This window comes from Nannobrachium achirus, assembly GCF_963921795.1.
Source record: "Nannobrachium achirus genome assembly, chromosome: 4".
NCBI lineage: Eukaryota > Metazoa > Chordata > Actinopteri > Myctophiformes > Myctophidae > Nannobrachium > Nannobrachium achirus.
The window spans coordinates 40,308,977-40,331,266 of record NC_137813.1 but is presented as its reverse complement, the minus strand read 5'-3'; the positions used below and the strand labels follow the sequence as shown (position 1 = coordinate 40,331,266).

General features: G+C 41.1%; 2 protein-coding genes across 2 annotated transcripts; both read left to right on the top strand.

Annotated features, from left to right (window-relative positions):
- Positions 1-1,370: 1,370 nt before the first annotated feature.
- On the top strand, positions 1,371-12,063 carry kat2a (K(lysine) acetyltransferase 2A). Its single transcript, XM_080724102.1, has 18 exons — positions 1,371-1,610; positions 1,895-2,018; positions 2,411-2,556; positions 2,693-2,782; positions 3,469-3,650; positions 3,992-4,183; positions 5,412-5,518; positions 6,431-6,535; positions 6,674-6,810; positions 6,940-7,148; positions 7,245-7,371; positions 7,462-7,572; positions 7,685-7,828; positions 8,483-8,597; positions 8,691-8,727; positions 9,087-9,150; positions 9,699-9,783; positions 10,297-12,063. Exons 1-18 carry the CDS (start codon positions 1,386-1,388, stop codon positions 10,488-10,490), a joined length of 2,394 nt encoding a protein of 797 aa, XP_080580228.1. The 5' UTR covers positions 1,371-1,385; the 3' UTR covers positions 10,491-12,063.
- Positions 12,064-12,891: 828 nt separating this feature from the next.
- On the top strand, positions 12,892-21,579 carry dhx58 (DEXH (Asp-Glu-X-His) box polypeptide 58). The gene is made up of 12 exons (XM_080724275.1): positions 12,892-12,991; positions 13,712-13,902; positions 14,048-14,252; positions 14,579-14,769; positions 15,956-16,069; positions 16,508-16,640; positions 18,176-18,361; positions 18,443-18,693; positions 19,052-19,363; positions 19,717-19,907; positions 19,994-20,093; positions 21,195-21,579. The coding sequence occupies exons 2-12, from the start codon at positions 13,726-13,728 to the stop codon at positions 21,381-21,383; spliced, it is 2,049 nt and encodes a 682-aa protein (XP_080580401.1). The 5' UTR covers positions 12,892-12,991; positions 13,712-13,725; the 3' UTR covers positions 21,384-21,579.
- The last annotated feature ends 711 nt before the right edge of the window (positions 21,580-22,290 follow it).

Genomic DNA, 22,290 nt, shown 5'->3' with positions numbered 1-22,290 from the left:
TTTACCAATAAACAAGGGGAAGGTATTAGCTGTTGCTTGCAAGTCTGGTGATTTAACTTCACTCAAACTTTGGCATAAAATTACTTTTCTTTTGTGCTTGACAGCTGCTGTTTGCGTGTGTGTGTGTGTGTGTGTGTGTGTGTGTGTGTGTGTGTGTGTGTGTGTGTGTGTGTGTGTGTGTGTGTGATGAGTAATTATGTCAGTATTGTTGTCAACCTCAGGCCAAAAGATCAGCTTATCACACTAGATATCCCAGGATGAAGCCTAATGATATTGATTGTTTAGCCGATGGCTTGCTTTTAGGCCAATTTCCATTTGTGTGTAATAGAAGCTGCAAAGGGCTGCTAGCCGGGATTGTTTTAGTCATACTGTATTAAGATTCCCAGGGTCCCAGAGATTGTTTTAACAGTCAGCCTCAATAGCTTTATAATGTTAAGCCAACCAAGAGATTACATAAACATATTTGCTTGATCTGTGACTCAAAGTTGATGGCTGCTGCCAATGCAGCATTTTATTGTTTGTGTTCCATAAATTCCTTCTCCAGTTTCTTTTCCATCCATCCGTCTGGTCTCACTTGGTTGGCTACTTGGAATTTGGAAGGCTGAAATTAACACCTTGTATAACTGGGTTTGCAGCTCTGTAGACTTGAAATGCATTAGTTGTTTTTTAAACAATGTAAATGCCGGGTGTGTCACTCCAGGGACATGTAACTACAGGGAGGACCTAAATATGCAGCAAAAATGCTAAACTGAGCCAGCACAACGGTCAATACCAGAGCCTTGGTCAATACAATTCCACATCAGTCTGATGCATAATGCATGTGTCAGGTCTTTCCAACACACTGTAGTGGTTCTGGTTACACCCCGCCATTCCGAAACACCGCTATTCCGAACGTTGACTTCTAACCCTAACCCTACCCCTAACCCTAACCCTTACCCTAACCCTACCCCTAACCCTAACCCTAACCCTAACCCTGCTTCGGAATAGCGGTGTTTCGGAATGGCGGACTGTTGCCAGTGGTTCTCACTCATTTCCATCAATGCCATGTACAGTATCGCCTATTAGGTTAGGACAGTTATTATATAGCTCTATTAGATTTAGAAGAGCCATAGTGGAAAGAGGGTGCTCATGTCATCTTCTAACTAGCCGGTGAAACATTTCTAGAAATTAAACTCCACCTTTCCTGGCTGGAACACCCTGAGGAGTGAGGACCACTGGAGTCTCTTTCGGGACCAGACCCCCTGCACTAAGACTACAGCACCCATAATGCACTTCACTCAGTGACGAGAGGTGGGGGTAGCAGCGGGGGGAGGAGAGGAGGAGCTTCGAAGCGACAACAACCAGGGAACTGGAAGAGGAGAATAGTTTCGGCGAGCGTGGATACTATGTCGGACCCGGCGGCGCAGGCCTTGCAACCCCGGCTTGTCCAAGCCCAGACTAGTGGCTCTGCTGGGTCGACTGCCGCTGCGACAGGCTCTGGTTCAGGGAACAGCGACCCGGCCCGACCGGGGCTCAGCCAGCAGCAGAGAGCGAGCCAGAAGAAAGCCCAGGTCCGGGCTTTCCCACGGGCGAAAAAGCTCGAGAAACTTGGCGTATTCTCCGCATGCAAGGTAGCTAGCTCCGCTAGCTGAAGTTTAGCACAACAAAGCACTGCTAGGGTAACGATAGAATGTAGGATAATGTGTATCACACTGCGTGCGGGCACGTGAACAAAAGCTAATAAACCATATAAGCTCGTGTTTGCAGCGTTCTATGTAAAGTTTAGGCAACGGTTATGTGCTGTCAAACATTGGAATATGGATTTACAATTAGCTAGCTAGCCAGTTCAAACATGTATTGCTTTAAATCAAATTAAAATGCCTCGGTGTAATGTGCACATTCTGCCTTTTCGCAGGCCAATGACACATGCAAGTGCAATGGCTGGAAAAACCCAAACCCACCAACAGCCACTCGTATGGACCTGCAGCCGCAAGCCGCCAGCTTGAGCGAGCCCTGTCGCAGCTGTGGACATGCCCTGGGTACAAACCAGCAACTTGGGTTCACATTTAATGTGGCTCACATCATTGTAATGTATTGTGTAGCACAGTGGTTCTCAAAGACCCCCAGGGTTCCTTGAGGGAGTTCCAGGGGGTTAAATTAACATTGATTTTACAATATAAATCTTCTCTTATATGAGGGTCCCTGGCATATCTTTTCAAATGGGGGCTGCGGGCTAATAAGTGTCAATTTCGGGGTACTCACCATGAAAAAAGTTTGAGAACCACTGGTGTAGCAGACTGTTCTTATCCTTATTCTTATCCTTGGTATGAAAGCCCAGTGGCATCTCTTTAAACGTAGGTGATAGTATGCATTCCTTTGAAAAACTAAAAAAGCCCAAACCAAAACATTTGTTTATAACTTATTATTATAGCTGACCATGTGTCCCACCTGGAGAATGTGTCAGAAGAGGAGATTAACAGGCTGTTGGGGATGGTGGTGGATGTGGAGAACCTCTTCATGTCTGTTCATAAAGAAGAGGACACAGACACCAAGCAGGTCTACTTCTACCTCTTCAAGGTGACCAAGCAATGACTTGTATCAATATGAATAACACACATACACACAGTGCCTAGATATCACAGATATATTCACTGTATTATAATGACACACTGACATGACGTGGACCTTTTGCTTCTGTGGTTTACTATTGTAGCTCCTGAGAAAATGTATCCTGCAGATGAGCCAGCCAATCGTAGAGGGATCTCTGGGGAGCCCACCCTTTGAAAAGCCCAACATTGAGCAGGTGGACAAACTGCTATATAGGACTATGATGACAAAAGTCAACTGCCATACAAATAATTGTTTTTTTGTTGTTGCATTGAACATTCATTCATTAGGCTTCTAAATAAATGATTGACATAATTTAATAACTTAAATAGTGGAAATAGCCCATGTGAGCTGGTAGATCTGCCATTTCAGCTATTGACTTTTTCTGGGGGAATTGATCATGAGGATTATGTAAAATAATTGAGTATCTCAATTACTTTTGATTAAGTGATTGTGTAATAATTGTGAAAGGCTGCCATGCTTTCCTAACATAGTTGTCTGAGACAGGCTCCTGACTACAAGATAAGACCATTATTTATTCCCAGGGCGAATTTCAGATGCCTAAGGCAGCACAACATTTAAGAAGATAGTTACAATTAGATACAGCAGGGTAGAATTAATCACGTTCAATGCAACTCAATCAAAATATACAATATAAAACAATATACACTACAGTACTTGCAGAGTGTAGGACAAAAGAAATGCAAGAGAACCCACAGTAAGCAGATGAGAGAGTGTCCGTACTGTACTGAGCTGTTGTTTTAGACTACCTCTCACAGCAAGTGAAGGAGGTTGAGTAGTTGGCTATGGAGCATTGCAACCACTACCCTACTTATACAATACATTTTCTTTATATATGTATATTTTTTCTTTGTTCCAAAGGGGGTGTTGAATTTTGTTCAGTACAAGTTCAGCCACCTGGCACCGAAGGAGAGGCAAACCATGTTTGAACTTTCAAAGATGTTCCTTTTGTGCCTGAACTACTGGAAGTTGGAGACACCCTCACAATTCCGCCAGCGCTCTCAGAAAGATGATGGAACAGCATACAAAGTGGACTATACTAGGTCTGTGTTCTTATTCAACCTTTTTAAGAACATTTATAATTCCAGTGGGACTTTTATAATGTATAATCTGTTCTTAGAATTTCCCTTGACTCCCTATTTGTGTCACCACCACTAGTAGTAGTAGTAGTTTTATTTTTGGTCATTGGGGTAATACAACGCATTTTCCTTTTCTTTCATCGATACAAATAAATAAACAGACCAAAAAAGGTGTAAGGTGAAGCCTAAGCTTATTGTGCCTACCCTTTAGTTTAAACCATTAAATAGATTCATAATAGAAGAAAGGCACCACTATGTACAATGGCAGTATTTCTAACTGATTATTTGATTCTCTTGAATTTCAGATGGTTGTGCTACTGCCATGTCCCACAGAGTAACGACAGCCTACCACGCTATGAAACCACTCAGGTTTTTGGCCGTAGCTTGCTCAAGTCAATCTTCACAGTAACACGTCGTCAGCTTCTGGAGAAGTTCAGAGTAGAGAAGGATAAACTGCTACCAGAAAAGCGCACACTCATTCTCACACACTTTCCCAAGTAAGTGCAACCAGAAGAGTGTTTGTGTGTATTGTTATTATGTAATTATGTATTGTCAAGTTTATGAAGAGTAGGATCTTTTAAAGTATAACAAATGTATTGCTTTAGGCACTAATACTGTATATTTCTACATATGTGATAGAGTCCTACACGGACCTATATTTTGGGTCCACCACTCCCCTGTATTTGTCATATCAGTTCCAAGATTTCACCCGCTACCTGTCATCAGGTTTTAGGTTGGTCTGACACTGAAACAATTACTGGATATGCACGTGACATCATCACCATTATCATACATCCAAACAGAAAAGTCCTATCTGATTGCATAATTACACAACGTTAAATGATGTTAAACTCACTTTGCTACTCGATTTGCCATTCACTTTATGCATGCACATACCCTCTATTCTACAGATCCCTTTTATTAATTACAGTAAGTGTGTGTGTGCTTTAGTTTAGCTAACAACAAATTCTAAGTGCTTTACATTACGACACAGCACTAAAAGAGTGCAAAAGAAATGCATCAAATAAAACAATTATATGAAAAAAAGCTCAGTAAAAGCAGCAGTAAACAGAAAAATATTTAGATTTGATTTAAAATAACTTAGTTGGGGATTTATTTTCCAGATATGCTGGCTATAAAATAAGTGTAATAAGTTTGAAAAATTTACCTACAGTACCACATGCATTAAAGTAGCAGAATTTAACTTTTTAACAACTACAGCATATAGCATATTATGTCCCACTAAATTACAAAGTTACATGTTTAAGCAATAATCATCCTTCCATACATTTATAGAGGGGGTCCATGCTCGGGGCTTGACTGTATTGCTATGTATAGGGGAGACAATGAGTTTCAAGGCACCAAAGCAAAAGTGCCAGTCAAAGCGAAGACTGGCCTATCACAGCGCATCCTCGCCAGACCTGCTTGCAGAGACACTCACGTAATGAAGTCAAAGATGTTGGCTGACTTGTTACAAAGACAAATGCATGTTACACATGAATATACATACATGCAATAGATACATAAAACATAGGTGTGGTGCTTGTTTTACATTTCCTGTTGTTGGCTTATTAATAGCATAATATATATTTTAGTATTGTGCTTATTGCGACAGGCCCTACTACTGTCTGATTGTTCAGCCAGATTGGCACTGAAATAGGACACTGCAAAATCAAAGGTATTTGTTGTTATGTCATAAGTCTAGTGTGTATTTACATATTGCAGGTTCTTGTCGATGCTTGAAGAGGAAATCTATGGGGAGAATTCTCCCATCTGGGAGGCTGACTTCACCATGCCTGCATCTGATGGAGCACAGCTTGGACACCAAACAGGTCAGGGAAACGGGTCCTTGTGGTTCTTTCTGTGACAACTAGCTGAAGATTAGGGTTACCAAATGGCTTCATGAAAACAGACTGCTGTGTTGCTAGTTGAGTTGATTTCAGTCCAATAAACTTTCTTTTACTCGGTGCACTGTAGACTGAAAAAGGTTTGTTTTCACAATATGTTGTTCCAAGTTCCCTTTCTTCACCATTGCGGCACAGTTTTAACAGATGACAGATTACGTTACATGTCATTTTCTATTCAACATGACAAAAATAATTATCTTCCCATTCTGCTATTTTCTATTCAACATGACAAAAATAATTATCTTCCCATTCTGCTTGGGCATTGTCTCATGTGGAACTGTGGATTACTAGTAATAACGGGTTACATACTGTACATGGACCATTGATATGCTGCAAAGGCCATTCCTACTGTATGTTAGATGGTTGTCGTCTTATGGGTTTTCAAATTACTCTGATTGACCAAAAATCCTATTGAAAATCGACCATTCAGTGATGGAAGACATGGTTGCCTGCCCCTGATTTAAACTCTAAGGTTTCTTTGAGTTCAATATATAAATCCAATAAGCCGAAGTCTTTAGAATTTGTTAAAAAAAAAAGAAAAAAAGAGAGAGAAAAAGATTAAAGACCACCAGCCATGTTTCAGATTGCATGTGAATTATTCATACATAATTGGCACCCTTCTGCCCTCCATTGGAATTATATGGTACTGCATGTAGAGAACTGAGCTGGGGACTTGATATGAACACCAGTTCATACCAAGATATTTAAATAAAATTATGCAAAGCTTTCGATATTTACATTTTCATTTAAAATATTAACTTTTGAATACAATTCACCTTTTAAGTTTCACATATGTAACATGTCAGTTGATGACTGTGGTGTTTGTCTTCATTGTAGTGATTAGTCCTGCTGCTGTGTCGAGGTCCCCCTCTTTCCCAAAGGGTATCACCAGTGTGTCATCGATGGGCAGTATGGACACCGTGGGATCAGAGCCCATCACAGGTCTTTGAGCACTGTTGTCGCTCTCTTTGTCAAATGCCGTGCTAGTGGGGTCTCGTACCTCTTTTGAGAAATACGATTTTTTTGGGGCACTCACAAAATATGTCTTGTAAAATGACTTGTGTATTGCTGTGTCGCCAGGAGAGAAGCGTAAACTCCCAGAGGCGCTGACCCTGGAAGATGCCAAGCGGATCAGAGTGATGGGAGACATTCCCATGGAACTGGTCAATGAGGTGATGATGACCATTACTGACCCAGCTGCAATGCTGGGGCCGGAGGTGAGCACAGACAGAGTAGCCATTTCATGTCATTTGGTCAGTTTGAGATATCAGGTTTGGGGACTTAGTTCAATGTATAAAATATTTGCAATTGACATGGTGCCTATTTAATTTTTTTTATTTCACTAGACAAACTTGCTGACGCCAAATGCTGCCCGTGATGAAACGGCTCGATTAGAAGAGAGGCGAGGCATCATAGAGTTCCATGTCATTGGGAACTCTCTTTCCCAGAAGTCTAACAAAAAGATTCTGATGTGGCTTGTGGGCCTGCAGAACGTCTTCTCTCATCAGTTACCTCGCATGCCCAAAGAGTACATTACACGGCTAGTGTTTGACCCGTAGGTAGACCTTTCTCACACCACAGATCTATGAGATGCCTTACATAATACTTGGTCAGAGCTTTCTTGAGTTTTGAAATTCTCCTACCTACACAGGAAGCACAAGACCTTGGCCCTCATTAAAGATGGCCGCGTCATTGGAGGCATCTGTTTTAGGATGTTTCCCACTCAGGGCTTCACAGAGATTGTCTTCTGTGCCGTCACTTCCAACGAGCAAGTCAAGGTACAGTATGTTACTGTGAGCATAAGAGCAGAGTCTGTGTTAAAGCACTGTCTGCCAGATTGTCACGTTCACTGTCCTTGTTGATATAAGGGCTATGGAACCCATCTGATGAACCACCTAAAGGAGTACCACATCAAACACAGCATCCTCTATTTTCTCACCTACGCTGACGAATATGCCATTGGCTACTTCAAGAAGCAGGTACTCGCAAAAATGATCTCCAAAGACTCCCAATTCCATTTTCTTCATACCACTGACCTTGGTCTTGTCTTTCTGGTAAACTTGATTTCTCCCACCCCTTTTTCCTTCCCAGGGCTTTTCCAAAGACATCAAAGTGCCGAAGAGTCGTTACCTTGGTTACATCAAGGATTACGAGGGTGCAACACTCATGGAGTGCGAGCTGAACCCAAGGATCCCCTACACTGAGCTCTCCCACATTATCAAGAGACAGAAGGAGGTATGGGATGGTCGCTAAAACACTTGTCAAAAAACGAAATCTCATCGTGACACCCTGATGAAGATCATAATTGGTGAAAGGCGATTTGGTGTTGTGTGTCACAAATGTTGACACACCTTCAACATGTTTAAATCCTGTGTTCTCAACAACAGACTGTGGTTGTAGATCCGATGCTATAAAAATGGCAATTGCAGTTATTGTAGTTAGTCAAAGGGAGCTGCATCCGGTGTGTACAGCGTACCGTAATGCTTTGCTCGCTTATCGTTCGGACGTCACTTGCGAGCCTCAAGGGCGTAGTGTCAGCAGCATTCTTGCCTTGTCTGCCCACCTTGACTTGTCAAGTTCTTTAAGGATATTGAGGTAACAAAAACTAACCCTCCCCTGCCCCATCCCTCCTGGGGGAAAACAAACATGTATGGTGTGGCCTTTTCCCGTTTGGTACAAATTTGTGTGTGTGTGTGTGTGTGTGTGTGTGTGTGTGTGTGTGTGTGTGTGTGTGTGTGTGTGTGTGTGTGTGTGTGTGTGTGTGTGTGTGTGTGTGTGTGTGTGTGTGTGTGTGTGTGTGTGTGTGTGTGTGTGTGTGTGTTATTTTGTATATTATATTATACAAAAAAGTGTGTTAAAAAAGTAATTTGTCTTCCACTGGCAAATCAGATCATCAAGAAGCTGATTGAGAGGAAGCAGACCCAGATCAGGAAGGTGTACCCAGGTCTCACCTGCTTCAAAGAGGGCGTACGCCAGATCCCTGTGGAGAGCATTCCAGGCATCAGTAAGTGGAAAGATCATATTGTAAAATCATAATGGTCTGTATTATTTTAAGAGATAGTTTCTTAAAGAAATGTCTGTTTACTTTTGTTTTCAGGGGAGACAGGCTGGAAACCCAGTATCAAGGAGAAAGGGTAAGCGCTAGTTTGATCATTTAAAAACTGAGCCACAAAGGAAGGGCATGGCTCCTTCTGGGTCTCAATTCACAGCCTGTGAACTCACATATATATTTATTTATGTATGACAATCCTGAAGGTGTCAACCCGATCAACTTACATTATACATTTAAATATGTCATTAAAGTTAAATATCATATCTGCCGTGATAAATGAATCGTCACTGAGGGCTTTGGGCTGCTGGGCCATCATTTGATAAATAATAATACTAAAAGGACTTAAAATGAGTGCTGGTGATCTTTTCAACCATACAGTGTATGGAAGCATCGACTTACAACTTGATAATGTTCAACTACGAATTGAATGTGTTTTTATAGGAAGGAGGTAAAGGACCCTGATCTTTTGTACAACATGCTGAAGAACCTCCTGGCCCAGGTTAAGGTGAGGAACTCCATGATCAGACTGTATTCATATGGACGATTATAATGTGTATATATTGAGGATATGTTTAATCACTGTGAAACTTATTGTGATTTCAGCAACTGTAAGGCAAGCAAAAGCAATTTAGTTTTGTCTACATGCCACTATCTGACTGGGATAGTATCAGGCATGCTTAAATGAGTGCACCTAGAGACGGGCAGGAAGTACTGTAGATACTGTGCAAAGTCATGACATCGAAGAGGAAGTGTTTCCAGACAGTTCTGAAAAGTTAAATAGATGTTTGTGTGATGTCAATCTGGCTAGCTAGTTTTTTCCCCTCTCTCTCATCAGAGAGTCTGTTCTTGAGAGATTAGCGTGATGTAGATAAATAGGCTTATAGATTGCTGTTATTAAATAAGTTGTGATAAACTACTTTACAATTGCCTAGGTAGATCATGTCATGCCCCTGGTCCACCCTGAAGGAGTTTGGGATCAGAACATGTCACCACATGAGTGTGCAGGCATACATACTGTACACAAATGTCTAACCAGCTTTGTCTCTCCACCAGACTCATCCAGATGCCTGGCCTTTCATGGAACCCGTGAAGAAATCAGAAGCTCCAGATTATTATGAGATCATCCGTTTCCCCATCGGTGAGCGTTCCTACCACATGCTGTACACATACGAATGACAGGATTTGGAAAATATAACCGTCACTGAAAGCCACACACCTTTGAGTATTTGCTTTATTGCTATTACAAAACCATGTCCTTTTTCATAATTTAGGAATATGCAATAATCTACATTAGTAATAGCAAGCAAAGGTATCTAAGAACCAATGTGAAAGAAATGCAGAAAATCTAATCCAAAATGTATAATTTTGACAGATCAGTTTGCATACGGACAAAAGATGAACCTGTATTTATTGTAGAATTATATTACTTTCTGACAAAAATAGTAGACATTGTGCAAAGACTTTTAGTTGTCAGACTTCGTATAGCCTAGCAACAAAAATGATATAATGTGCTTTGCTCATTAATGAGCTAGTGACACATGCATGCTTATCATTTGATTAAGAACAAGAGGCGGCCTTTATCATCATAACTTGAGGAATTCACTTTCACTTGAAAATTATAGCAATTTCACGTCTGTCTTTGCTCCCACAGACCTGAAGACCATGACCGAGAGGTTGAAGAATAGATATTATGTGACCAAGAAACTTTTCATTGCCGACCTGCAGCGCATTATCACCAACTGTCGCGAGTACAACCCTCCAGACAGCGAGTACTGCAAATGTGCCAACACACTGGAGAAGTTCTTCTACTTCAAGCTGAAGGATGGTGGCCTGATTGAGAAGTGAAATGGGCCATTGACTCTATGGTGATAGACTTTATGGACCTATTTACAGAGGAACAAGTGGCATTCGTGGTTACACACAAACATCGAACAACAGATGTCACTAGGAAATCATTGCTAGCTATTTTCGTACTAGTAATGAAGGGGTGTGTGTGTGTGTGTGTGTGGGTGTGGGTGTGTGTGTGTGAGAGAGAGAGAGAATTTTGTGTTTCGTTTTTGACAAACTAATTAGAGACAGTAATTATTGGCCTTGTAAGGAAATTATGGTTAAGATTTTGGACAATGCTAAGGGGCCAGTCGTTTAATGAGAAATATAATACCTTTTGCATTCAGTGTACCAAAGTTTTGGGTCCCAGTGAAAATCATCGTATCCTTTTAAAGTTTCACTCACGTTTCAGCCATGTTAATATTCTAGTGCGACCAACCTAATTTTGTCACATAAAATGATGTTTTTGTTAGTCCAATCTCCTGACCCTAACCCATCACACAAACTGAATTTTCTTTGAGTTCTCTCTAGAGACTGGACCATGGGACCTTAGCCACCGTTGCCTTCCGTTACTGAAATACACTTGAACATGCCAATCAGCTTTGAAGGATTTAAAAACGATGTTATGTTTGAGTGGGAGAGTATTTTTTTCTTTTCTTTTTTTTTTTACTTTAAATTCTTCACATTCTTTACAAGACAGGCAGTAGTTTTGACTAGTTTAGGCTGATTGTTGAAGTGGACATCAAAGATGTCCAACTGTCTTGTGCAAAACAAAATTGTTACCCAAGAGATGGGAACAACATTTGAGAAGTTTGCTGTTGAGAAACATTTTGACAGCTTAATAGATGGGGAGTCATTTGCTGCTTGTCTTCATTCTGGACCAGTTACAATGCTGCCATGTTGTAGCTTTGCTTTTCGATGATGTCCACAGGTGACAGTTGGTGACATTGTTCTGCTGTGTGTTTATACATAGACCCTGTCAGTCATTTCCACTTGTTAGCTTGCCATTCCTGTTTTAACTTGTGGAAAACTGACCAGGAGTCAATCTAGTGGCTCTTGTTAGTTCTGTTGGATACATGCTGTATAACACGATAGGTAGTTTATTGTTCTACTATTTATTCCATACCAATGAGTCATTACCTATAATGGTTGTCGTTGCATGACACTGTATAGGAATATTATTCATAAAAAATTACACAACACTCAAAATCAAACTTGTATTCAAACCTCCACTGTTGGTACAACAGTGACTCCTTGTATGATGGTCAGTATGTGATTGATTCCTAAGTGTACCTGCAATGCTGTTAACTCGAGTCTTATTTTTAAGACATTTCTGGAAACAATTGATTTGTGGTAGAGCCTGCTAGTTGAGTAGTCTGTATTGAGTTTTTATTTTATTTTTTATGACTAGCTTTGATTAACTGAAGTGATGTCAGTGTTACATTATTCAGGGTTGTCCCTTACATAATGTCTCCCTTAATTTACCAATGCTGCATTTCAAATTCTTCTTTCAAAGGACTATCTGAGTGAAACTTTCAACTAGAGGAGGTCTGCTACTGTCTCTAATTATGGTATATTGCAATTTACTGTAAAAGCAACACTGTTCATTACAATAAATCTTTTTTTTTTTTAACAATTGTCTTCTTTCAGGTAGAATTGTTTTTTCAAATACATTTTTCATTATGTTAATTATCCAGTTACTGTATATATTATATCCAGAGTTGCCTATGGGTAAATAGTAAATATGCAAAAATGCAGTAATACAGCAGTACAGAAAATCCCTTTGCAAACTGTTTTTAGATAAGTGTTTTATGTACAGTAAATTAAGTTGGTTTATTCATTGAAGATAAGTCTGTTGATGTACCTTAAGGGGATTCCCAGCGTCAGTGCCTTCAGCAAGCTGCAGGTTTCGTTTTCCCAGTTTAACAGAACGGTGGGGCCCCTTTAAGGCACTGCAGACGCTAACTGAAAAGCATTAAGCAATGCCTATTGCTTCCTGCTAAGCCAGTGGTTCTCAAACTTGGACATTTCAAGGTCTCCCCTTAACTTTGACAGTGTACAAATGGACCTGTTAGGGTCCAATTTGTTCCATTTGTACACTGTCAAAGTTAGACCCCATAAAGGAACCTAGAGAGTCCGTGAAATCCACTTTGAGAACCACTGCAGTAAGCCTCAAAAACGTATCCATCATAACATAAATTGAAACCACAAGTGCAATTGACCAGAAGTGTGTTCTTAAACATTTGCAATGGGCTATTTGGCTGTGGTTAGTTTCAGTTATGTGTGCAAAGCAGTCTCACTCTGTCATTGGATAATGCAGTGTCGTTCCTCCAGAGCCTCCCTTGGTGGGGCCCTTTCTCTGGCAGAGAGCAAAGGTTTTCTTTCGTTTTCCTTTCCTGGTGTGCCACAGCCGACAGCTGATCAAAACAGGAGTTAAAAGCCCCACAGCTTGCATTTCCCAAACAGTGACAAGCCAGCCGTTTCAGCTGATACTTAACCGTTCCCTATCGGACCAGTCGGTGAGTTAAAAAAGGTCTTATTATTATCATAATGTCTATATCTGGTGTACTGTACCATTCATAAATGTTTATAGTAATGTATATCAACTTGCCATAATGCCTTATAAGCACAGTAGAACAGCACATAACTTAGTTATTAAGTGTCTTTGTTATAAGTTATGCATAATTATAAACATTTATGAAGCCTTATAATGCATCATAAATGTGTTTATGATGCATTATAGACCTGACCTTTAAGTAAAGTGTTACCTGTATTATATAATGTGCTGTTCCACTGAGTTTATAATGCATTATGGTCAGCACTTGTAATTATATTTATATTAGTTATACTTCATAGAATTGTTATAAGTCGTTATGCATTTTTATTAACATTGATAACGTGTTATAATTGCATTATAAATGTGGTTATAAAGCTATTAAGGCAGAGTGCAGTAACTACGTTTTCGGACACACCAACCTATTTGTGTCGCCCAAATATCAAATTAGCCTTCATGATATTGGGGGTGAACAATTACCTCAAGAACAGATATACAATCAGTTTAATATCACTTATATGCCTATATCTCATTTGGCTGACCAGTTGTAACACATTTTTTAATGAAATTTGTGTACGTAGTTACTGCACTCGTGTACGTATTTCTACCCAAAAGGTACCTGCAAGGGTCCATCCTGATGGACACTTCTTTTCATGTAAATCTGGGTGTTTTCTGTCTAAAACAGCACTGAAGTGTAGGATGTCGGACTTTGGTCTCTATGCGTACCAGGAGGAGGTGGTACAAAGCGCTCTGCAGGGTGAGAACACCATCATTTGGCTTCCCACCGGCGGTGGAAAGACACGCGCCGCCGTCTATGTCAGCAAGAGACACCTGGAGACCACCAGCAAGGCCAAAGTGGTGGTACTGGTCAATAAGGTAGAGATAGACACCATAGCGCACACATGAGTTCAGAACAACTACCATGACTTGTTTCACACCACCTCTGCCTTGCATATTATGCCTTATTATGTAGTTGAGTGGTGAGAGTTCAGTGCCAACCAGCTGCGGACATGTCTTCTAGGTTCATCTGGTGGAGCAACATTACAAAAACGAGTTCCAGCCTCACCTGGGTGGGGAGTACAAGGTGGTCCTTGTCAGTGGGGAATGTGACGAGAAGGACTTCTTTGGCCACGTGGTGAAGGACTCTGACTTGGTCATCTGCACGGCCCAAATATTAGAGAACGCCTTAAATAACAAAGAGGACAGCAAACATGTTGAGCTCTCAGGTTAGAACAAGTCATTATTCTCTCTTTTCCCACTCTGCATCCCATTCCTACACTGTAAAATCGCCAGAGTTAATTTAGCTCTGAGTGTACACGATCGATAATCGATAAATGAACACTGAGGATTTTACTGTTTACTGAGACGTCCGTCCTGCCAATCACGCTTGGCGGATGTACCCATCTCGTGTGTGTGTGTGTGTGTGTGTGTGTGTGTGTGTGTGTGTGTGTGTGTGTGTGTGTGTGTGTGTGTGTGTGTGTGTGTGTGTGTGTGTGTGTGTGTGTGTGTGTGTGTGTGTGTGTGTGTGTGAGTGTGTGTCTGTTCACCACAGATATTACTTTGCTGATAATTGATGAGTGTCACCACACCCACAAGGAGGGTGTCTACAACAAAATAATGAGGCGCTACATAGAGAAGAAGCTAAGAAAGGAAGGGCCGCTGCCACAAATCCTGGGCCTCACTGCATCTCCTGGAACAGGGGGTGGAAAGACCCTGCAGAAGGCTGTGGACCATGTCCTACAGGTCAGTATAATACTGTACATGTGTTTGTGTCTGTGGAATTCCTAACCAGGGGTTAGGAATGTTCTGACGTAGAAATCCTACTTAATTTATGGGCTCCATAGCGGAATTGAAACTCAAAGATCAGCAAAACCTTGACCTCAGAAACGATGTTAAAAGATAATAGAAAACATTTATTTACAGCGCTGTAACAGTCACGCAACATACATATACATCCTTCAACAACGATAGACAAGACAAGACTGCCTTGCCCTCCCTCTCACAGTTCATTATTTCATCTGCTAAAACAAAAACATCTATTCCTTCTCTTTCCCTAGCTCATTAAACGCGAAGAACCTTATCTCTTTCTCACAGTCGTAAAACAAAGAGGCTCTATGTGGCACCCTGACCTCCTTACCTATCCTCCCCTCTTCCCTAGTCTAGCAGCTGAGTCTCAGGGTCAGCAAATAGCAGTCAACAAGATATAATAATATATTTCATTCACTTCAGTTCTTCTTAGGGGGAGGGGGTTTAAACCATTTAGACTGGGAACGCATCATTACGCATTATTTTGTTCTTTAACTATTGAAAAATAGCAGATATACAAGCTCTGCTATATTTGAGTAAGTTTTGAACATTTGTGCAAGTCTTAGAATATTTATTCAAATCCTTCTAAGGTTTTTTGAAAAACCTATGTTTCTATGTCAGTGGTGCTCAAACGTTTTCATGTGAAGGACCCCCAAAATTATATGTATTTGGCCATGGACCCCCATCTCAAAATATTTAGTTCCAGGGACCCCCCAGAAGCACAATTTGAGTTACAAATGTTCGCTTAAAAAATACATAGAACATACATTTAGAGATTTGCTCACATTTCAAAAACAGCAGATCTACAAGCTCGCATCGCGGCACTCGGTGCCACGCTGTGAGCTTGTAGATCTGCTATTTCTCAATAGCTAAAGGATAAAATAATTAAGGCCCCTCCACCTTGGGCCCTAGTAACTCAGTCCCACTCCCCCCCCCCCTTGTGACGCCCCTATTCCTAACCACAACTTGAACCACAACCGCAGTGGAGGTGACAATTCAAAGCCTCGTGTCAATACTTTTCCAGTTGAAAATGTGTCTTTATTTGGGGGGGTTTGTGGTGTGACATGAAACATTACACTGGCCCTGTACCACCTCAGCTCAGCCTTGCCTCTGTCACCTTCAGATTTGTGCCAACTTGGACTCTGCTATTGTTTCATCTAAAATCTATGCCCCTGAGCTGAAGAAGAAAGTACCTAGACCCATCAAAAAGTTTGACATTGTGAACAAAAGACCCCAGGTGAGACATTTTTGTTGTAAGTATAATGATGTGGATATTTGAAGATGTGACACTTAGCCTCATTTATACCTTGTTGGCTGTCAGCTGCCAACATTTACTTGATCACTGTACTATTTTTTTTTTTTTTAGTATTTAGGGTTTTGTGCAAGCTCACTCTGCTACAATTCTAGGAAGGGACCCTTGGGACCCAAACTTAAATACAGTAAATGAATTAAACACTTGAACACTATTTCAAATATAGTGAGACGGTTTACAGGCTCACATCACGTTCATTTTAGCAGGAGTTTTGCCCCCTCGGCCATTACGGCATTAAACAAACTGTCCCGTCGATAGGAAGGTTTTCTGTGTACAGTGGAGACCTAATTTGTTGTTTTTTAATATAATAATAATACAATAAAGATTATTATTATTACCACTGACCATTGTTTATCTCCACAGGATCCATTTGGGGATCACCTGAAGTGGATGATGACACAGATCCATGAGTTCACGACGTTACCGCCAGACTTTATCCTCAGGGAAATGGGCACTCAGGAGTACGAGGCAGATGTGGTGAATCTAGAGAAGAAGGGTCAGTGGGTCATTTCCTCTTAATCATGCAATCAAAGATCGAGACTTCTGCAGTCATATTGATTGATTGATTGATTGATTGATTGAATATATTTAGTGATAAAAGGAAAGAGTACATCAGCACTTCCCACACATACAGCAGACACAATATCACTCAGGATAAAAACCCAATAAAGCCCTGAGGCTTTGTGTGGTCCTCTAAAAAACACAGAACAGTCACAGTAAATGATTTTCTTCTGTTACAATTAGTGTTGTAGCTCTATATTATGAGCAATCATTGCTATGAGTGTTTTTTGAGCGGTGGTCACAACGCTCCTATACGTGGCCGTGTGTGTGGGTCTGTCTGTCTCCGTCCGTCCGTCCGTGTCTGTATGTAGCCTACAGTACCTTTTTTGACCACACATGTTAAGGGAGGGGCGCTGTTGTTCAGGCCACACCACACACACACACACACACACACACACACACACACACGGATGGATACCAGTGGCGGCCTGAGTGACATGCATTTTATTATTAATATTTTGTTTAATATTGTTTTAATATTTTTTATAATATATATATACAGGTATATATTTGTTTTGCTGTTGCGCAGCCTCCACGACCACCGCTCAGTTCACACGGGTGTGATTTTTTCAGTAACAGGGGAGTCCTCGTCTCCACAGCTCTTTAGTAAACTGGTCAGGATACCAATTTAATCCAGTCAGAGAGAACTTGTACAGGATACACAATAAATGAATTTGGAAGTGATACAAAGAAATTAGCAGACATTTTTTTTAAACTGCGACCATTGAAGGTGATAAATGGTTACTCACTCCTGATTTGATGAAATTGACAATCCACCTGAAAACCTATTTTCTGTTTTTTAAAGAGCTGGAGAGACCTTTAGTGAACAAACGCTAATCTATAGCAATGATTTCTTTTAACAAAAAAGGTTACTTAAACTACATTTAAGTTGTGTGGCCTTGGGAATGTAATGGACCATATCAAGACCACATCAATACATGTAATTATTCACAGCTTTGGCCATATATCTTTTCTCCATGCACTATTTCTGTCTAGACATTTCAGATCAAGCTGCGCTTTAATATGCACTAAAACCCAAGAATAACTTCACTGTGTTGGATTACCTATGTCAAGCAAGTCTCAGGGCTCTGCTAGTTGATTAAATAAAATCCAATGCCTTCCTCGAGAATATAACAAATGGTATGCTTCATAAAATAGTCAGCAGCAGTAATGTCAACTCAAGTATACTGTGAATCAGTCAATAAGACAATTCAATGTGTTCTGGCTAAACATGCCAGACTAGTATAACCCTTTAACCACAAATTGTGACATTTATTTTTCAATTTTATTTTTGTTTGGCTATTTTCGCCACACAACATTATTGTATGATGAAGTATAAAGGCTTATGTGATTAAGGCTGCTTGAAAGAAAACTGTAGAGGGAGCCAGTGAGTCCATCTGAAAAATAACAAATGTTCACAGGCACAGCCAGTCACTAGTTTTCACTTTTCTTTTTTCTTTCCGGTATTAGGTATACATGACCGCAGCAGACCGCTTGCACAGTGTGCACTCCACCTTAGGGCATACAATGATGCTCTGCTCATCAATGACACGCTACGAATGAGCGATGCCTATTGCTCCCTGGAGGCCTTCTATAGCACCAAGGATGCCACAGCCATGGACGGAACAGACTTCTTCCTGCTGGGACTTTTCCAAGGTGAGTCTGTCTGCTCATACCTATTAGGTGAGTGAGATTAATGTGCAAGTAATCACAGTTTTTGTCGTTCCCTTTACTCAGAAAACCAGGCCGAGCTGAAGAGACTGGCGAGAGATGCTCGCTTTGAGAACCCCAAGATGGGCCAACTCCAGAGAACTCTGCTGGAACAGTTTGGGCCCACAGAGAATTCCAGGGGTATCCTCTTCTGTAAAACACGTACAAGTACAAATTGCCTGCATGACTGGGTCTGCAAAAACCCAGCCTTAAAGGAAGCTGGAATCAAGGCGGCCATCCTGACTGGTGCAGGTAATGGCATCAGTTACATGACTCAGGTATGTTTCAGGTTAATGTTCATCCTTAATGTCAATTATCACAATTCTTAAATTACAGTTTGACCTCTCTATGGGTTGTGTATTCAAGTTCAGCTCAATGCACATGTATCCCACTGTCTTGTTGCTGAAACAAACTGTAAGGACAACAAATTAATTTAGGAAAAAGACTCACAACTCACGTATTTACTGCTCCAAACATCATCATTCACTGTGTTTCGATCCAGGCTTCAAAACACTGAATTCTAAAGTTTGTAGCAGTAAAAAAGTGAGTTGCGAGCCTTTTCCCTGAATGTTTATGTTGTTTAGTCTTAGTATGCTGATGGATCTCTGCCTTTGTGTTATATATGGATGCTTGCAGAATGAGCAAAGAGACACGATCCGCAAATTCCGAGAAGGTGGTCTTAACCTCCTGATTTCCACCAGTGTGGCCGAAGAAGGCCTCGATATCAAGGAATGCAACCTGGTGGTGCGCTATGGGCTGCTTACAAATGAGATTGCCCAGCAGCAGGCCAGTGGGCGTGCCCGTGCTCGCGACAGTGTCTATTCAGTGGTCGCCGAGGCAGGGGGACGCGAGGTGCGAAGGGAACACACTAATGAGTACTTGGAGGAGTTGACTGGCAAAGCCATCAGTGAGGTCCAAAGCATGGATCCCAAAGAGTTCCGCCGCAAGGTGAGATTGCACTGCACAGCTTCATCCCAGGGCTGGGCAAAACAGCATATCTTTATTAGAATGATATCGTCATATGAGGCTAGATATCGTCTGGGATTTTGGATTATGGCATGAGAATATCATGATAAGTGTTGTCTTTTCTTGTTTTAATCACTTATTTCTTTCTATTATGTACAGTATGTCACATGGTGATGCATTGATGATGATATTTTTGCTATTTTCAGGGAAAAAAGATACTTGAGAGATACTTGGTCAAAAATATCATTGTATATTATTTTGTCCTACTTCAGCCCTGTTCATGTTTTGAAGATCTGCTACCATATTGCCTGACACAACACTCTCTGTTTCTCCAGATAACTGACCTTCAGGTTGAGGCTGTGATAAGTAGCCGCTTTGCAGAAACCCTGAAGGTGCAGAAGAAGAGTCGCTACAGCGCTGCTAGTATTCAGCTCCGGTGCAGAAGCTGTTTTGAGCCTGTCGCCTATGGAAATGACATCAGACTTGTTGATAATGTGCACTATGTCAACATCAATCCTAACTTTGAGTAAGTTGTGCTCCTTTAGCGATCCGAAACAAATATATCCAGAACATTTAAAAACAGAACCTTTCATCCTTTGTATTTGTTTTCAGACAGTACTATAAGGCTGGTGGTCAGGTTGTCCTAGAAAGGAGTTTTGAAGACTGGGAACCTGGGCGTGTGATCAGTTGTAATAATGGAAACTGCAACAAGGTGAGCCTGGATCGGCCTCAACTCCAAATGTCACTTGACAACTAAATTGGCCACTATTCTGTTGTGGGTTAACCCTGGTGTTGGCTATTTTCAAAATAAATTAGAAAATCTGTGGTTAAGTTGTTCAGTGGTTAAAAGTTTATGGTTTGGGCGACCCGATACTAGCCGCATTGTTAGGGCAAATACAGCCGTGCCTTACTTTACTTTTGAGTGGAGGGCAGACTTGGAGGGTAAACATCAGCCTTGTGTGCCGCAAAAGTTTTTTTCTTTCACCCCTGTCAGAGTCAGGACCCTACGGGTCGAGCCGAATTTGCCGGGCCGGGCTGTCACTAATCAGCGCACCTCCTCATATCAAAGGCATTGCGCATTCCAAATGAATTTGTTAAATCCAATCAATAACTGCCGAGTGGGACAGTCACTTTTTTTACACATAGCATATCCATACCTACAACACAGCAACACTCGGATAATACTTTATTTAAACCATACCTATATAAAGCAAAACAAATCTTCCACTCACACGTTAGATGCAAGTCTCGACTCTCCAGAGGAATCAAGCAGGCTGAACTGTCTGACTGACAGCCACATTCCAATTCCTCACATTCCTGCCTGTTCCTCCTGCTGTATTTCTCATAATGACATGCATTCTAGCCCACACCATGCACAATAAACAGCATGATTGTATAACTAAAGATCAACCCATTATTTAATTTGTTGCTTCAGTAGCTTTGATCACTGTTATTCAGAATGACACTGTATGCACTTCAGTATCTCTGCTGTTTAATCAAGTGGGACACTTTCACTCTCAACCCGTTCAACGCATGCAGGCACTTTATGTTTACATTTTTGGATATGAGCAGTGCACGCAGATCAAAGTTTCGTCGTCTCTAAAACTTCCCTTTGAAGTCTGCGACACGGCACCCATATTATAACTATGCACGGCACATATTTAGATTTTTTTCCATATTTTGGGCACGTCGTTAGACTGTATCAATAACTTTCACGTGACATATCATAGGACAAAGTATAAAATAAGGTTGTAATACTGTCAGATTCTTTTAGATAATCAGGCCCTCATTGTTTGTTTATGTGCTTCCACAGGATTGGGGATTTGAGATGAAGTACAAGAAGTCTGTCATATTGCCCAATATGTCCATCAAGAACTTTGCCCTGGAGACCCCAGAGGGTAGGATCACAGCTAAGAAATGGAAGGATGTCCCATTCACTGTGGATGAGTTTAGCTTTACTGATTACTGCACAGATAAGTACCCAGATCTGTTTGACGACTAGGGCAGTGATTCTCAAACCTTTTTTAATTTCAAGCACTCCCATAACTAGTATACAAGTATACAAATGGAATTGGTTCCATTTGTATACTAAAACAACCAGGACAACTCTCCACTCGTCCCCCAAACTGTGATAGGAACTCTCCATTGCAAGTAGAACTGCTGACTCACTCCTGATCTTAACCTGAAGACTCACTTATTCAGACTCCACCTTCAGGGGTGTCACAAGGGGGGGGGGGGGGGGGGGGGGGGGTGGGCAGTCCCTGGAACTAAATATTTTGAGATGGGGGTCCGTTCACATGAAAAAGTTTGAGCACCACTGACATAGAACTGACATAGAGACTTGCACAAACTTTCAAAAATAGCAGATCTACAAGCTTGTGAGCTTGTAAATCTGCTATTTTTCAATAGTTAAAGTACCAGGGCCCAGAACTTGGTGCGACACCCCTGTTCACCTTAGTCCATAGCACTTTGCACTGTAGCACTTTCCCTAGCCTTGACAACCTTGCAGGCTTTAGATAGTATTAGTTAGTTATGTAGACTGATACCAGGTCATTTTTGACCTGGCATCCTATAGTCAGGGTTCCCACGGTCATGAAATTCCTGGAAATATTTTGAAATTACAAAAATATTTTCCAGTACTGTAAAAGTTTTGGAATTGCTCAAGGGTCCTGAAAGGTCCTGGAAAAAATAGCTATGCATTGTCTTTGGTTATTGATTTTGTTAATACCTCTGAAATGAATGTAGATCTGCTATTTTCACAATAGAAACGTGTTATACAAAATTCCTCAACTCTTAGTGCTCGTCAGGGTGCCGGTTCCCCAGTTAAAATATGATTATTTCGGGGGTCACAGCCTGAAAAGGTTGAGAACCACTGGCATACACTACCTGTCTGCGGGCATTGTGCATAG

Bases quoted from the DNA above. Each gene is read 5' to 3' on its own strand.
- dhx58 (XM_080724275.1), top strand. From the start codon at position 13,726: ATGTCGGACTTTGGTCTCTATGCGTACCAGGAGGAGGTGGTACAAAGC. The intron at 16,070-16,507 runs GTGAGACATTTT...TTATCTCCACAG, and splicing joins TTGTGAACAAAAGACCCCAG to GATCCATTTGGGGATCACCT. The intron at 18,694-19,051 runs GTATGTTTCAGG...GGATGCTTGCAG, and splicing joins GCATCAGTTACATGACTCAG to AATGAGCAAAGAGACACGAT.
- kat2a (XM_080724102.1), top strand. From the start codon at position 1,386: ATGTCGGACCCGGCGGCGCAGGCCTTGCAACCCCGGCTTGTCCAAGCC. The intron at 7,149-7,244 runs GTAGGTAGACCT...CTACCTACACAG, and splicing joins ACACGGCTAGTGTTTGACCC to GAAGCACAAGACCTTGGCCC. The intron at 7,573-7,684 runs GTACTCGCAAAA...TTTCCTTCCCAG, and splicing joins TTGGCTACTTCAAGAAGCAG to GGCTTTTCCAAAGACATCAA.